At 39.4% G+C, this 17359-nt stretch overlaps 1 protein-coding gene across 2 annotated transcripts in view; it reads left to right on the top strand.

Moving 5' to 3' along the window:
* Nucleotides 1-2061: 2061 nt before the first annotated feature.
* samd4a (sterile alpha motif domain containing 4A) overlaps nucleotides 2062-17359 on the top strand; it is a 35495-nt gene continuing 20197 nt past the window's right edge. The window contains exon 1 of one of the 2 annotated variants that reach the window (XM_081347130.1): nucleotides 2062-2430. In XM_081347130.1, coding sequence (XP_081203256.1) covers nucleotides 2235-2430 — 196 coding nt within the window. In that variant the 5' untranslated portion in view covers nucleotides 2062-2234. The remainder of the gene's footprint in view (nucleotides 2431-17359) is intronic. The other variant, XM_081347129.1, reaches the window with a different exon arrangement.

Raw genomic sequence — 17359 nt, 5'->3', positions numbered from 1 at the left:
CCAGTCCTGTCCTGCGACCAGCACCAATGCAACTGCGCCTTTAGGTAAGTCACTTCTGAGGGTTTTTACTAGAGTATAATAGCCTTTTACAGTATAAACTTGGGTTGCAACATCTCTCGTCCCAGCTTTTTTTGTTGCTACAACGGTAGCTTTCTATGGGAACTCTTTGAGTATGAAAAATGGAAATCGCAACGCGTCTGTTTTATTAAAAGTTTTGGATTGTTCATTAATTATACTTAATAAAGGGGGTTTAGTCAGGGTAACCAACCACACTGCTGACTTAAGAGTGTGAAATTGCTTTAGATGTAAAGAGTTGTGAAAATGAGGGCTGTACAGACTTACAGTAGGGACAGTCGAGCAACAATTTTTGGGAATGTTCTGGACAGTCTGCGATTCAGTTCGGATATCGATCGCTTGAGTACCGCATGGACGCGAATAGAAACTGAAAGCCTGTTTATTTTTATTTGTCCACATGTGAGGCTTTTGGAGGTAAGTGTGTACTTTAGGTTACCATACAGGACTCAGAAAAGATATTGAGGCTGCATTATTTTTGCGGAGTTCCCTTTTACAGTTCATCTGTGTGTGTGTAACGTCAGCGCGTGCTTTTAATAGATGCTCACTATAACTGCATTCTTATAAACTCGCTCGCGCCCGCTAATGTGTCAACTAGCCCCTCAGAAATACTTAAGTTTGGATTAATCTCAGACTCGAATTTTTAGAATCACTAAATAGGATTTGTTCTTTGTTTGCAGGATCCATCGTTATGTCAGTAGGTGGCGATCAGCGAGTCTATTTTTGTGTGATCGAGTCATTGAATCGTCAAATGATTCGTTAAACGCACAGTCGCTTAGTCCAAAACAGGTTTTTGCTAACATAGTCTAAGTCTGCATTAAATAAAAATTGAATAGGCTATATTTACTTAGTTAGCGCACATAGATAGTCTTTTGGTGAACAATTAATCTGTGTAAATTAATCCACAGAAAAAGGTGTTTTTAATGGACATTTGACCCCATAGAATAGGGGACGACATTTCTGAATTATTCTTAATTTGCGAAAGATCATACATTTTTCTCCTCTTCTCTGTCCTTTATGTAATTGTGACACGTGCAGAATTTAACGACTCACACTGAGATAGATGCAAGATTCACTATTGAGATGTGCTAGTTTATTCCTTTCATTTGTGAACGAGATGCCTCGTTGTTGTTGTTGTTCTTCTTTTCTTTTTTCATTTAATTAATGAACTAATGCTAATTTCTTGTACTATAGTCAGCTTGTGAGCGAAAACTAGTAGTCTGTGCATTGAAATGAACACATTATTCATTCTCTTAAACGACTCAAACTCTGATTCATTTTCGAATGAAACACCAATGGATGAAACAGGTTTGTTTTTGTCGCTGGAAAGGAAAGTAGAGTTGTTTCATGGACTGAAACCATTGATATTTGCCAACTTGTTATAAATGGTTACCCTGTTTGTGTTTCTTGGAAGAAATTTTATGTACGTGTCATTGTCAGTCTGAAAGAGTCAACCAACAGATTCCAAAGGGTTCGGAAACCAGCAATGAGTTTCAGAATTTATGGACTATACAGCTGATAGTCTACTAGCTGGTAGACTAATAGCAAGTTGACTATCAGCTGGCCAAACCAGCATAAGGTAGTCATGCTTTTTTTGGAACTGGTTGAACAGCTAAAAGACCAGCATGGTTTATAAAGCAGCTTCCAAAACACAATTCCCAGCTTTAAGATGACATTTAAGATTACATTTTTACCAGGGCTTGCCTTTTTGTGTATGTTTTTCTTCTGAAGTACAGACTATACAATCTCTACTCTTTACTTTTACAGAAAGGAGATGTTCTCTGTGGAAAATGCCATCAAGACTAAAGCTGGACAGTCACTGTATGCTGGAGGAAAGCTGAGGAACGTTTTGTAAGCCCGAAGTGGCCAGAGGGCAGGAGAGCTCTGACGAATACCACATCAAAAGCTTCAAACAGGGATTTCCTACCACCAAGCCTAACTCCCAAAACCCAAGAACAAAGATGCAATACGTTGGTACCTACTAGCAAATAAAAGGGCTATTCTCTGTCAAACCTCAAGTGAGGGCAAAAGCAAGTGTGTTTTTGTGTGGCGAGTCTCCATTAAGCTGCAAAGCAACATCATTGGGTCGTGGCCATCTCTCGCTCCCCCTCTCGACGAACCTGATTTCCAATTCTTGGTATTGTGAGCCTGCCCACCAGATCATGATGTTTCGTGACCAGGTGGGAGTCCTCGCTGGCTGGTTTAAGGGTTGGAACGAGTGCGAACAGACAGTGGCGTTACTATCTCTCCTCAAGCGGGTCAGTCGGACCCAAGCACGCTTCCTTCAGCTCTGTCTGGAGCATTCCTTGGCTGACTGCACTGAGCTGCATGTTCTGGAAAGGGAGGCCAATAATCCAGGTCAGTACAGAAGCTACCACCTTTTCTGCCAATACTACTAACCGTATGCGAGCGCGTGGTGTTGAGCTGTACCTGTTAAGAACAGGTGCACCCAGGTCTTTTGGTTCATGTAGAGGTTTCTTGGTGTCTTTAACCTACCCATTAGACATTGGTACAAATTCCAGATTCGTGTAATAGAGATTTGCTTTGACTCCAATCTGTATTTAAAAAGCATAATATGTGATTTTGTATCCATAGTTTTTGGCTAAATTTGAGGGAGTGTGCATGTGACCATGGAAAATTGCCTAATGACGAAAGAGCACATTCATTTATTTACAAGACCAACATGCTGAGCTGAAGGCATGACCTGAGGGTATTTCATATACGTAAGGACAAATGTACCGTAAGAAAGAAGTATTGTATTTTTCTTTCTTGCACACATACATGCCCTAAAACTCAAACATGGGATTCCCATCGGAGTTTATAGTGGGCTGAGACTCATAAAGAGCCTCCTTGTAGTGGTGCGTGTTGTATTTTATATGAGGGGTTTTAGTGCAGCTCTGTCATTGTTATTCTAAAACTTCAAGATGAAGACATCAAAGAAGAACTCATGAAGTTTTTTAAAGTGGTCCTCACCCTGGTGTGTCCACTGACATTAAAACCAGCTGACGGGGTGCAGTCCATCTGAAACTCTTCTGGATAGTGTATTTCTGGTGTATGCTGTTGGAATCATACGTTGATGATGAGTTTGTGGTTTGTTATTGCAGATGGTGGATTTGCATGCTTGTACTGTATGTGGTGGTAACCTTTTGAATGAATGCACTCCAAATGTGACTGTCTGCGCATGCCTACCTGTGCGATTCACCTAAGGGCAGTATTACGCAGTCCTGCCTATGTCAGCCCAAAGCTCATGTCAGCTTCCTATTACTCACCAGACAGTAGGGATTCTTTGGTTAATCAGCGTATTTTCTTTCATTCAAGCAGACGTCTGGTTTAGCCTGGGCCCTCATTAACTATCTCACTTCAGATGTTTTAGTTGTCTGTTTTCCTGTATGAAGGTTACGTTTTGACTTGTTTAGATCGACACAATTTTAACCAATCTTACGTTGATATTTTACAGTTTTTGAATTGTCTGACTTGGGTGTGGTTTTGAATCTACTTGGTTATTAAGGGGATTTTTTTTATTAAAGTGCGTGGAAAATATAGTGTATTTAAGATGGCAAATTAGAAATTTGACTGATCAAATTGATTAATAAACATTAATACATTTTTATTATCTATAATCTATGCAGAAATATATAATATATATACGATTTCTATATAATATAGTCTGCATATAAAATAATTATAGTAAATTTGACAGTATATGTTATGTATATAAATATATGTGTGTATGTATATAGGTATGTTGTGTATATATATATATATATATATATATATATAATTTTTTTTTTATATATATAATTTTATTGTATATTTTACATTTATAATTAGATCATTAATCAATAATCTGTTAACAATATATGAGTGCTGTCAAAATATTAGTGCGCGATTAATCCCATATAACATAAGTTTTTGTTTGTATATGTATACATACATACATACATGCATATATTATATAAACAAAGACATTTATGTTACGATTAATGGATTCAACAGCACTACTATATATATATATATATATATATATATATATATGTATGTATGTATATATATATATATATATATATATATATATATATATATATATACATACATACATACATACATACAATTTTTATGTCATTTTTTACTTCTATTATACATCTTACATATAATTATATTACTATTACATATCAATTGTAATTTTGATTAGACATGCCATGTTGAATTTTATTTTAGGATGAGTATTCTCATCTATCCTCAAAGTCCAATTTTCTTTCTTTTTTTATAAACCTGTAAATGACCACTTTAAGACATCCCTGTTCATTAGAATAGTGTATTCAGAGTTAACTCGCAGCTGGAAGTTGAGTGGAAAGATGCAACTATTTGGAAAGAACTGCGCCAATGAGAGGAATCCACAATGACCTACTTATTTCCCTCTGTGAAGGAGCTGCCTTGTTCCCCTGACCCAAATGATGCAACTTATTTTGCCTCTCATCTCAGCATCGTACACATTAACAAAATGCATGTGTGTTTTGTGTGTTAGTCAGAGGTAAAATTGCATATGTTGTATTCAGTTTCATATCTTACACTTTAAATGCTAAAAAGGCTGTTTTTGTGCAGTAGAGTTTACATTTACTTGGTGATGATACCTTCATCTAGTTATATTAGTCTTAAACACCATCAGTACAGTGGTTTAAGTTGACAATTGACATATGTGCGATTAAGTATCTATGAAAGAAGTGAAGGCAAAACACACAAAGCTACACAGCCCTGGCCTAGGTTTTGTTGTTGTTTGAATTTTTCGACCGTTCCATCCAGTGTGGACTTCAGATAAAACAGAGAGTGTGTGTAAGTCTATGTGCGTAAACAAGAGAGGGCACATGTTTGTCGGAATATTATTCCTGTCTGAGCTGGTGTTTAACCCTTGGCCCTTTTTCCACCCCTCCACCTCACAGCCCAGAGGCAGAGTAGAGCCCGGACAGGAGGGGCACTGTTGTTATGAATGACTGACTTCATACCTCTGTGTGTGTGTGTGTGTGTGTGTGTGTGTGTGTGTGTGTGTGTGTTTGAGATGATGAAGGCTCCCTGAGTTGTTTTTCCAACATGGTGGCCTCTCTGTGAGATGCTGCAATGTACCTTCGGAAATGTCAAACACCCATACTGTATTTAAACCGAACCAGCTGGACTGAACTGACATTCCCCATTGTGACGGGTAATGTGACGGGAGAGTATTTGTGTTGACATACTGATATTTCTAAATAGTCATTTGTTTGATCGTTGTCCCCCATTCACACTGTTGAACTATTGTATGTAGCGAATTTACAGTTAGAGCTGAAATGTTACGCTTTAGAATTCAAGGGTTTTCAATCTTCCATAAATCAGTTTATGTATTGGTCTTTTGATTTTGTCTGTGAATGATTGATTAACCATTGATGGTTAGGGCCCTACCCATGACTTTGCTGTTGTTGGCACTATGCTTTACAGTTTGAGGTACAGGGAATCTAATTTGTAATGTAATGTAATTTGTAATGTAATGGTCAGTCTTAAAGGATTAGTTCCCTCCAGAATTTAAAATTTCCTGATAATTTACTCACCCCCACCCCCCCTTCATCCAAGATGTCCATGTCTTTCTTTCTTCCTTCAGTCGAAAAGAAATTAAGGTTTTTGTGGAAAACATTCCAGTATTTTTCTCCATATAGTGGACTTCAATGGGGATCAACGGGTTGAGGGTCCAAATTGCATTTTCAATGCAGCTTCTAAGGGCTCTACACGATCCCAGCCGAGGAATAAGGGTCTTATATAGCCAAACGATTGGCCAGTTTCTTAAAATAATAAAAATGTAAATACTTTTTAACCACAAATGCTCATCTTGCACTAGCACTGTGATGCGCGTCCACGACTTCACACATTATGTATTCACGTTGGAAAGAACACACGTGACGTTGGCGGAAGGTAGGGTAGGGCAAAAAAACTCGATTTCATTTTCTCCTTCAACATCAAAATCGTCCGCCATCGTTGTTTCACCTTCTTTTGTAAAGGGCGTTTGACTTACTCTTTGCACGTTATCTTTGTAAACACTGGGTCGGCACTTCCGCCTACGTCACACGTGTCCGGGAAGATTTTAAAACAAGCGGTTCATTCATTAATCGTAAGATCTTACCTTCATGCTGTGGGAATACAAACCGGAAGACAGAACAAAACGAGTGCAGCTCTGAAAAGGGGTGGGGCTACATAAGGTCTATATTCCTCCAAAGCGATCCAGGACGCCATTAAAAATGAACTGTACACTTGTTCCTGCAAGTCTGTACAGAGACGCAAATGAGCTGTTGTAACAGGACGTGTCAAAATGAATGTTCCTTTACGCTTCTATTTCCTCTACAGTTGTCCTCTTGTCTGCAGACTAAAGTGTGTGGAGTAAAGTGCCCAGGCGTCTGTATACTGTATCTAGTGTAGCGTCAGTGTTTATAATGGGTTCTATTCGCTTTTGACACGATGCTCGCATGCGGTGTGGACAAGTGTTAGCCGTTAAGTGACTGAGCGGCAGTAGGCGGGGCCTGTGATGTGTGATGTAAAACTATTCGTCGATGTCTTGCTCTGGAGGCAGGCATATGCAAATGCATTTGCCTGTGTGACGTCACAAGTCCCCCTACATCCAAGCGAGCCATTTTTGGTTTATAATCTGGAGAAAGTTTAAGCTCTGAAACTTGCTGGATGATTTAATTGTACAAAGACCTCTTATATGTCAAAAGATCAAGGCAAATGTGATTTCTCATGTCATCACCTCTTTAAGGAAAGAAGCTAAATTTTATTTAACAAATATTTGGAAACATGCACACAACAGAACATGTAAACTTATTTGCAATGTTTAAAATTTAGCTTTTTTTATTGCTGTGCGTCGATATACTCTATTTATGCCATACAGTTTTGAAAGTATAATAGTTAATTTAGGACTGCCAATTATACCTTCAAATGTTTTTTTAAAAAGATCTTTTTTAACATGACTAATATATTTAAATATATTTTACTTTTGTGTGTGAGCTTTCTACAGCTTCTTTTTACACATGATTTTGATTATTTTCTTAAAAGTGGAACTGAACACATTACGAGTATTACATTTGCGAAGGAAGATAATTAGGCTACATTGAGAAGTCAGTTAAAATTGTGAATAATGTTACTCTATGATTATGAGTTTTGTGTGCTTGCCTGCCTTCATCCACTGACCTTGAGACGCACCTTCCCTAGTGACCAGTGTCCAGACCCTTCTCCTGTCCGGCCTGTTTTATGTGTTTTTTTTCCTCTTCTGCCTTTCGGAGAAACGTCAATGAGCTGCTTGGAAAAGAAAGAGTGCTTGTTTCTGGTTTGGGTGTCGAACTGTTACATCGCACCCACGCATGAGCAAACAGTTTATTTCTGGCCCTCGGTGTGTTCCGTGAACTCATACGCAACCCTAGGGAGAGCCATGGAGAACCTGCCAAAATATTCCTTTTTGCTCTGAATCAAACTCTCCTTTTTTATAGTGTCAGCCCTTTTTGAGAGTATAAGATTAGTTGAGTCAGTGTGAAAGCCCATCCCTTGTCTTCTGTGTTGGCTTGACCATTTTAAAATAACAGCACTTGAGAATTATGTCTGGCCAGTGGTGAAGTTGATAGGTAGGACATACATTACACTTCATGTGAGCTGATGTTGCCTGTCATGTAGAATGTAGAACAGAATGGATACTAGGGACAATTTCCTGGGAAGTTCTCCAGAACTACCAGGTTACTGGCCTGTTGGAATCACTAATAGTCTCTGTATCACCAATATCGCTGGTGTAAAGACTGGCACACCAAGTCTCTAGTCCAACGCCGTCCGGGTTTTTTAGGCCGATTTGGCATTTTGAGCCGTTGGTGAGAGAGAGAACTGATTAGCAAACGAGTGATGAAAGCGAGCAAAGAAGTCAAGATGGTACAGACAGAAGACTGTAATAATTTTACTTCATCTTACTTGAGCTTTCGAATGCATGAATATGTTCATAATAACATGAGCTGACTGGAATGAAGAATGTGATCAGCGTGATTGATTTTCAAAATGGTAAGCAAGCTCTGCTTTGTTTATGGTTTGTTTATCCGTAGTCCTAGTTTTGGTTTCCCTTATTGAATGACAAAAATAGACTATTGATACCTGCTGATATATAGGCCTACAGGTATTTACTTGCACGTGCAAGTTGACTGTCGCCTTTAGTCCTTTTGGTGTGTTCAAGCGCAGCTTTTTGGCCCGAGACACAGCCGATGAGAGGCAACAACACAGTCAGCTTTCGTCGTTGCTATAGTTCTTTGACGTCGGCTTGGTGTGTAAAATTAAACCATCATCCACCTGTTGTCCAAATGAGCTCTTCTTTTTAATTTAAGTCTACTGTATGTTGCTTTGGATAAAACATCAATATACCATCTCTCTCACATTATTCTGCTAGACTGTTTTCCCCTTATACAGTAGAGTTGTCTTTTTTGCAATACCTGCACTTGCTTTATCTCTCCTAATCTCCAGACCTGAAGACCCTCTTCTTCTTGTTCAGCAGGTCTTTTTTGGCTCTGTAGTGATTTTATGACTTGTTGCTAGTAAAACACAAAGTCCTTAAAGTGATAGTTTACCCAAAAATGAAATTTTGGCATTGATTACCCACATCGTTACAAAGCATTCAACTTTTGTTCTTCTTTGAAACACTAATGAAGATGGGTGAACTATCCCTTTAAGACGCTGATGCTCATTTTTTCAATTTTAGACCATCGATTAAAAACTACTAGACAAACAAAATACTGTAGCACTGTAGCACAGTTGCGATTTTAGAGCAATTACATTTTATGTTTTGGTCTTTATAAAGTCATAGTTTTTTGTTAAACCATAAAATGGTTTTATGAAAATACAATAACAAATGCTAGGTAATAATATTGATCATGAGACTCAATCTGAACCTTTTGTCGTCTTATACAATAAAATATTGGACCATTACAGGTCATAACATAATCAATCATCAGTTTTAATTTATAATTGATATAATGGAATTAAATTTCCTCACATTCCTCTCAACCAGACTCAATTAACTGACATTAATAAATCCTTTTGACCCGGCCTTGATCATCTATGAGTTGTCAGTGTCAATTTAATGGCAAAAACATGTATTTATGTATTAGCATTAAACATTAGCTAGATATTAATGTGTTGTTGTACACAGAAGACCTTGAACATTATAGGCTATGTCAAAATTGAACTGAAAATCTTTGAAGAGAAGCTCAATGTAGTGTAATTAGCATTAACTTTGCCCTCTCAGACACGCTTTACTTTGGTACCACTTCTTGTTTTTCACGTGAGTTAAGTTGTTGAAACCGTGGCGCCGATGTTAACTTTGTTAAGGTGCCTCAGAGAAATGCTGAGCTTGGATGACATCAGCACTTGAGTCAGTCTGGGTGATAACTTACACATCACCTGTTTCTCATCCTAATGAATGGCAAAATATGCTCATCTCAGCGAAAAGGAATGGATGACATGCAGGTACTTGAAAGGCATAAGATATATCACCCTTTCTCCTTACTGAGAACAGTTGCTTTCCTTATGGCATCTCTGCTGCTGTTGAAGGAGACTGTGTTTAATTTGCGGTCTTGTCTATACAATTGCGCTCAACTGCAAGTCAGTTTGATTAGCTGAGACAGCAATAGCAATCTACTTTTATGTTGGTTACATGCAGTTTTCATGCATGTGGCATTTTGTCATTTGGGAGATTCTTATCTTATGTTGTCTTGAGGTTTGCTAGATAAGTCTTTCTTGAGATCAATCAGCTTTTGATTGATCCCTGGACATAATGATGATTAGGCTATAACACATCCAATTATTCATTTTTATCATGGCTAGGGAGTTGAGCGATATACCTTTTTATATAGGCTTTGATAAAAAAAAATACAGTAACATTGTGAAATATTATTATAATTTAAAATAACTGTTTTCTATGAATATATTTTAAAATTAAGTAATGTCTTTCTGTAAAGGCAAAGCTGAATTTTCAGCATTATTACTCCAGTCTTCAGTGTCACATACATGATCCTTCAGAAATCATTCTAATATGCTGATTTGCTACTTAAGAAACATTTCTTATTATCCTCAATGTTAAAAACTGTTGTGCTGCTTAATATTTTTGTAGAAACTGATACACTTTTCAGGATTCCTTGATGATTAGAATGTTAGATGATTAGAAAGCAGCATTTATTTGAAATAGAAATCTGTCTTTACTGTCACTTTTAATGAATTGAATGTGTCTTTGCTTAAAAGATGGTGAAATCTACTGGCGAGGCTCTCCTCTTCAACGGTTTCCTCTCCACCTCCTGTGTCCTGCCTCATGCTCCTCTCGGTTGTCTCCCACGCCATCAGACCGGTTCTGTAGCTCGTGCCACACTTCGGTTGAGCTGTCAGTGCACGCTTGACTGCAGCAGAGAACAATGCGTCAAGACACTCGCTCTTCACATACCTAGCAGTTCTCTTAGCTTCACTTGAGTGTGTCTTTGGTGAGGCTGGTGTCATGTCTCTTTGTGGCTGCTGTTTAGTATGCGTTATTCTGCAGCTGCAATACATAGTGCAGGCAGCTGCATCACGGTGCCACAATGCAGACTTTGTTCAAAAGTGCTGATTGCGCTTTTAAGAGGTCAGGCTGAGACTCTCCCCCTCCCACCACTCCGTTCAGCTCCCAGACAGTCGTGAAGCAGGAGTGGGTTTGCATTTGAGTTTGAGGATGTGTTCTTTTCAGTTGCCCTAAATGGGACTTTTTTCACAGATCAGCTCGCAAAAGAATCTCTGTTCTCTCTCCTGCAGGTACGGAAATAAAGATTTCTTCCGAATAGGAAAATAATGATCAGTGAATGAGGAGGGGGTTCAAGTAGCACAGGGGCCCAGACATTTCCTTAAATAGAGCTCTCTGAGCTCAAATCCGCAGACTTGAGGCTCACATTCCAGGAATAGCTCCAGCTGTGACATTCTGCGCCACACGAACACACACACAAACCCCTGGAACGTCTACAGGTAGACTAAATTGATGTTCCATCAGTCGAGGCTTTTATAGATGTTACATCCATCTGGTTACAGTGACACATTGTGCCAGAGTTTGTCTCCAAAGTTTCCTTGAGAAAAAAAAAAAATTCTATGAAGCCTGAATTTTTCTTTTTTTTTTTTTGCTCAGTTTTATAGGAACACATCAGGTTTGACTTGGGACTTGCTCAAAAGTAGCATTTTTATTATTATTTGCCCCTCATAGTGTTTTTTTAACAAAAAATAAGTTTTAACTTGATCATTAAAGGTATAATTGTTTTGATATAATTTTAGATTTTTACAGAATATATTGGCACCGTTATCAGCCAGATACTGCTGCTTTAATCTTTAGAAAATGATTATCCATTTTTGATACTGTTGTAATTTACTTAAAGGAACACGCCGATTTTTTGGGACTTTAGCTTATTCATCGTATCCCCCAGAGTTAGATAAGTCCATACATACCCTTTTCATCTCCGTGCGTGCGGTAACTACGCACCCACCGCTAGCCTAGCTTAGCACAAAGACTGGAGGTAAACGGCTCCAGCTAGCACACTGCTCCCAATAAGTGACAAAATAACGCCAACATTTTCCTATTTACATGTTGTGATTTGTATAGTCACAGCGTGTACAAATAACAAAGTCACATGAGACACAGCCTTCTTTTAACCGTATACATACTGGGAACTATATTCTCAGAAGGTGAAGCACTGTTACTTGGGCGAAGTGATTTGCTCGCAGCACCTGAGAAGCCCTGTGGTGAGGAGCAGAGAGCTTGCTCAGAGTTGGATTCAACTCTGCTCTGAGAGATACTAACTCTAGGGGATACGGTGAATAAGCTAAAGTCCCAAAAATTTGGCGTGTTACCTTAAAAATTTACTTAAATATACTATTTTAACATCATCCATTTATTGATGAACAGCAACAATTTAGGCATTTAATATTTTTTAATTCTTTCATGAAGGATAAAATTGTTTTATATGGAAATTGTCATAAGTACTACTATTTTTTAAGTAGATTTTAGTTACTTTTTCATAAAAAGGAATAGGATATGTAGTTATCGACCATTCATCAATCATGTAGCCTAATCAGTATTATTAAGTTAAATTTTACAATTCTGAGGTCTGACACTCTTATTTTGGTTATTCTAACCAAAATTGTTGTAGCTTTTAAATGTACTCTATGTAGATAATACAAATTACATGAAGTCAAAATGACAATTGTTAATTTTATGTCCCTTCAATTTAAAATGTCCTACAATGTGACATGCTTGTTTGTTTTTTTGTTTTACATTGTATTACTGTTTTACTCTTATTAATTGAAAGACTACATGGAATATTTGTACATGGAGTAATTCATTTAACACACGCATCCCCTTGGGCTTCCACAGGTAGACTAAACTTCCGTTTGATTCCAGCTCATCTTTTACGGCTGTTACGGTCATCAGGTTACAATGGCACTTCCTGCCCGAGGTTGTCCTATCTGGGGGTATGAATGGAGCAGGTTTTTGGGGCCAAAGTCTGAGGCCTCATAGTTTCCTCACTGACTGCTGATGAGGTGAAATATTAGCACTCTGTAGCAAAACAATCATAATCCTTCATATCAAAAGAAAAATGCAATGACTAGGCCATTCATTATTGTGATTATGGAGGAATTGTTCATAGTCGACATATTTTTGCGGTTGTTGTTTCAGCGATTATCACAGATAATCAAAATATCGGAATGTTTCTTTTTTTTTAGGATCAGGCCAAACCTGTTTTTGCACTGCAGCACATTTGGGGTCAAGATGGAAACAGCATTGCTCATTTTCACAGGTTGAAAGCTTGTCGGGGCTTTCATTTAACATCTTAAAGATCAGATAGAAAAAACGCTTTGGGGTCAGTGAATGAGGTTCACATGTGGGACGTGACGAGCTTCCTGCATTTGAGAGAGGGAGCTCATCATCCGTTCTGAACAATAGAGACACGCACAGATGACTTGGAGCCACTGTGACTGCTGTGTCTACTGACAGAGGCAGGTGTTTCCCACTTTGTTGTCTGTCCAGCTGAACTCAATGGTTAGTTAGCCTGCGCTGCTATTTCCAACATCGAACAGGATTAGCGGCCATAAATATCACTGGCTCAAAGGAAGAGAGGAAGAAAGTGTATGCGCGAGTACAGACACTCTCAGTACAATGAGCCTGCCAAGCCAAAATTAGAACTGTCGGCCTCATTCTCTAATTTCTACAGCAGACGTAGCATTAGGCGATTTGTGCGCGAAGAGGAACTGAGGGGGCGGATGACCTGAAGTTGTATGTTTACACCTTCTGGGTAATTAATTCAGCTGACCAAGGGCAACTCTGTCTGTGTATGAGTCAGAAGGTCAGGACCTTTGAGGCAGACCGAGGAAGATGATCATGCCTTATTTCAATCAAATATGATTGTCAAACCTTCACAAATTCAACTGGCCTACAACATAACATGCCCACAAAAAAACATGGTCTTTGCATACAAGTTTATTCCGCGTTTTGAGAATGCAATAACTTTGTGCCATCAAGAACTTGTAATAAATTCACTGAACCCTATTTCATTCCCAATGGGCAGTGCCAATTTGTTATCTGTATGGCTTGGCCCAGCTATTGTACATACTGAAATTTAGGTGCACTATAAGGCCCAGACAGGGTGCCGGTGGGGTCCGGGCCTGTGGAGACCTGTAGAGATCGAGCCATTGCCTGTTAAAACTGCTGTTGAAGAAAGGTGGGGCCACTGAAGTTCAACAGGGGCCTCTTTTACATTCTTTCTTTCTCTGCCAACTAAAGCGTCAGCCTCTCCAGAGCTTCACGCACACTCCCCTTGGGTGTCATTTCAGGATACCACACATCGATTCTGTCATTTTTTCATTCTTTCCTCTGTTCCTTCTTGGAGTGTCATCTGAGGCTTTCCTCCCAGCTTCCCACTCACATGAGTGTCTTATTCCGGACTCCTGGGAATCTTTTCAATGGGCCTCTGTCCTTCACATGGAAGTGTTTCCACTGGTCATTAGGTGGAATGGTGTTTGGTTTAACCATACGGTAATTCTCCTTACTTTTTTTCTTTTCTCTTCCCCTCCCTTTCTCTATATCAATGATGCTCCATATTTCTCTCCACCCACTACTCTGCTGAATGCATTAAATCTTGGGGAGCCCGTTTAAGGAAGTGTTTGCTAAAGTAGCGTTGAGGGGGATGATCTCAAAAAGAAGGTATGTGTCTAACCAGCGTCCTTTCGGATGCAACGCACCCCAGTCGGAAACTGTGCATTCTTCTGTTAGACCTGTGGTATGCCAGAACATTCCGCACTGCTGAGCTGGAGCAAGCAGCCAGAGGGATGGGTGGGGCATCCTCTCTCTCTCTCTCTCTCTCTCTCTCTCTCTCTCTCTCTCTCTCTCTTTCTCTCTCTTCTCTCTCTCTCTCTCTCTCTCTCTCTCTCTCTCTCTCTCTCTCTCTCTCTCTCTCTCTCTCTCTCTCTCTCTCTCTCTCTCTCTCTCTCTCTCTCTCTCTCTCTCTTGCTCGCTCGCTCGCTCGCTCGTTCTTTCTCTTCTCACTCTCTAGCCACTTTTTCCAAATAGGCCATTTTTCCTTTCCCCTCTTTCCCTATTGGAAAAATCTTCTCGGTGCAAGTTCGTACTGTGTCCACAGACCAATTCCAGTGTTGTTGTTTTTTCCCTCATAAGTGGAAAAAAGAGTACAGACAGACCTAATTTTTAGACCTTCTGATGTGTTATACAGCAGTTTTGGTTCTTTTACAGCTGCGCCTGGTGCTTATTGGCATTATTCCTGAACCTGACGTTGTGTGTCCACTGTCTCCCTCCGAAGAGATTAAAAAGTGGTGCATCATCCTCCCAGGAACACATTGTGTCCTTACTTTGTTGACTCAACAACTATAAATGGGAATGATCCTGTTGTAAACCAACTCTTGCTGTGTTTGTTGTGCTAACAAGACAAATATTGGACAATAGTTGAGCCCAGGATCACCTTGGATGCAGCCACATTATGAATTGTATTACCCTAATGTTTTATTTTATTACTGTAAAAAACACTATGATGGTGCTGTTGAAGTACCTTTTAGTATGTACAAAAGTTTGGGGTCAGAAAGATCAGCCAATCAAATGGATGGCAGCAACTCAATGCTTTTAGGCATGCAGACATGGTCAGGACGATCAGCTGAAGTTCAATCTGAGCATCAGAATGGGGAAGAATTGATTTAAGTGACTTTGAACATGGCATGATTGTGGGTGCCAGACGGGCTGGTCTGAGTATTTCAGAAACTGCTGATCTACTGGGATTTTCACGCACAATCATCTCTAGGGTTTACAGATAATTGTCTGAAAAAGGAAATATCCAGTGAGTAGCAGTTCTGTGGGCAAAAATGTCTTGTTGATGCCAGAGGTCAGAGGAGAATGGCCAGACTGGTTCGAGCTGATAGAAAAGCAACAGTTACTGATATTAACACTAGTTACAACCAAGGTCTGCAGAAGAGCATCTCTGAATGCACATCATGTCAAAGCTTAAAGCAGATGGGCCACAGCAGCAGAGGATCACACCGGGTGCCACTCCTGTCAGCTAATAACAGGAAACTGAGGCTACAATTGGCATGGGCTGACCAAAATTGGACAATAGAAGATTGAAAAAGGGTTGCTTGGTCTGATGAGTCTCGATGTTCTGTTGCGCCATTCAGATGGTCGGGTCAGAATTAGGCGTAAACAACATGAAGCATAGGTCCATCCTGCCTTGGATCAATGGTTCAGGCTGTTGGTGGTGTAATGGTCTCGGGTATATTTTCTCGCCACACTTTGGCAACTGAGCACCTTGTTGAATCTGTGCCATGAAGAATTAAGCCAGTTCTGAAGGCAAAAGGGGGTCCAACCCGGTACTATCAAAGTGTACCTAATAAAATGGCCGGTGAGTGTATATTTATATTAGAAAAAATGTAAGACTATGTACTGGATGTACTATGGGAATCTGATACCATAGTACTTTTTTTTTTTTTTTAAGAGACGAAGGTGAAAATGAGGTCACAAAACCACATTTCAGTGACCTTCTTACTGTGTGCAGTGTGTCAGCACAGGGTGTGTGTGGTTTCAGTTGATGTCGTCTCTGATGGTCTCGTATAAATAGGGTGTTATCACCAGTCCCCTGGTGTTTGGATTTGGTGTTGTGGCCATCCTATTTTTAGCTCGAGAGAATCATGTGTCTGACAAACACATCTCCTCCCATGCACATGTAGGCATGTGCGTGACTGTTTGTATGACTGTGCATGTGTTTTTATCAGCCGCCAATTGTGTCCCTGGTGTTAATGGAGCATCTGATGACATAGGATGGGGGGGTTGCATGTTATCTGGGCGTGTATCCATATTCAGGAGGGGCACTGATGCTGTGACCGGCCTGCAGGGGGTTTATATTCAGTCTCTCATTATAAGTGACTCAAAGTTCATCTAATTAAAAGGGGAAAATGTCTGTCTGCGTACGGTCGGCTGAATGGTCTCTAATGTGCACTGCTTGGGTTTAATCACCCATCTCCGTCTGGTGAACAGCATGTCTGTCTGTGTTCTGTTTGTTTGTTTGTTAAAGGTCTGTCGATGTACAAGGCTGGCTGTATTCTCTTCATCACACTGGCTTCTTTGCTTCATATGTAACATATCGACTCTGACACCCTGCTATGCCAGGAGATACACTTCGATATTGACATTGATTATTAGTATTATTATGTGTATGAGATTTAATCAGTAATCAGTTAAATAAATGATTCAGACTCTCATAAAAACAATGGCTGAATTCAAAATAGCGTACTAGTAGCATGCTACTATATTTCTACTACTATTTCATGTTTTATATGTAAAATTAGAAGTAGGATGATTGTATGACATTCCAAATTCAGCCAGTCTTGTTTTATTCCTGAGTAGAGTTGTCAAAATTCAAAAAGTACCAAGTATCAACTTCGGTATAAGTCGGTACTGACATTTTTTAATTGCCATTGTGTTCAGGCGCTCATCGGATATGTCTGTGATTGGTTCTGAAGTCGATTTATGATTCATTGTCTCACTCATAAACACAGTGGCTGAATTTGAATTGCTACTCTTACAGTTTCTGTCAGACCTTTGTATGTTAAAATTAGGAGTAGAATGATAGCATGATATTCTAAATTCAGCCAGTCAGTCGTTTCGTTCTTGAACAAATCAGTTGGTTGAATGATTCATTGACCTGCTCATAAAGACAGTAATGTGTTTAGTGAGGCTCACTCAGAA

This window comes from Scardinius erythrophthalmus, assembly GCF_964197995.2.
Source record: "Scardinius erythrophthalmus genome assembly, chromosome: 19".
NCBI classification, from domain to species: Eukaryota; Metazoa; Chordata; class Actinopteri; order Cypriniformes; family Leuciscidae; genus Scardinius; species Scardinius erythrophthalmus.
Note: the sequence above shows the minus strand (reverse complement) of the source record. Positions and strands in the feature narration are given on the sequence as shown.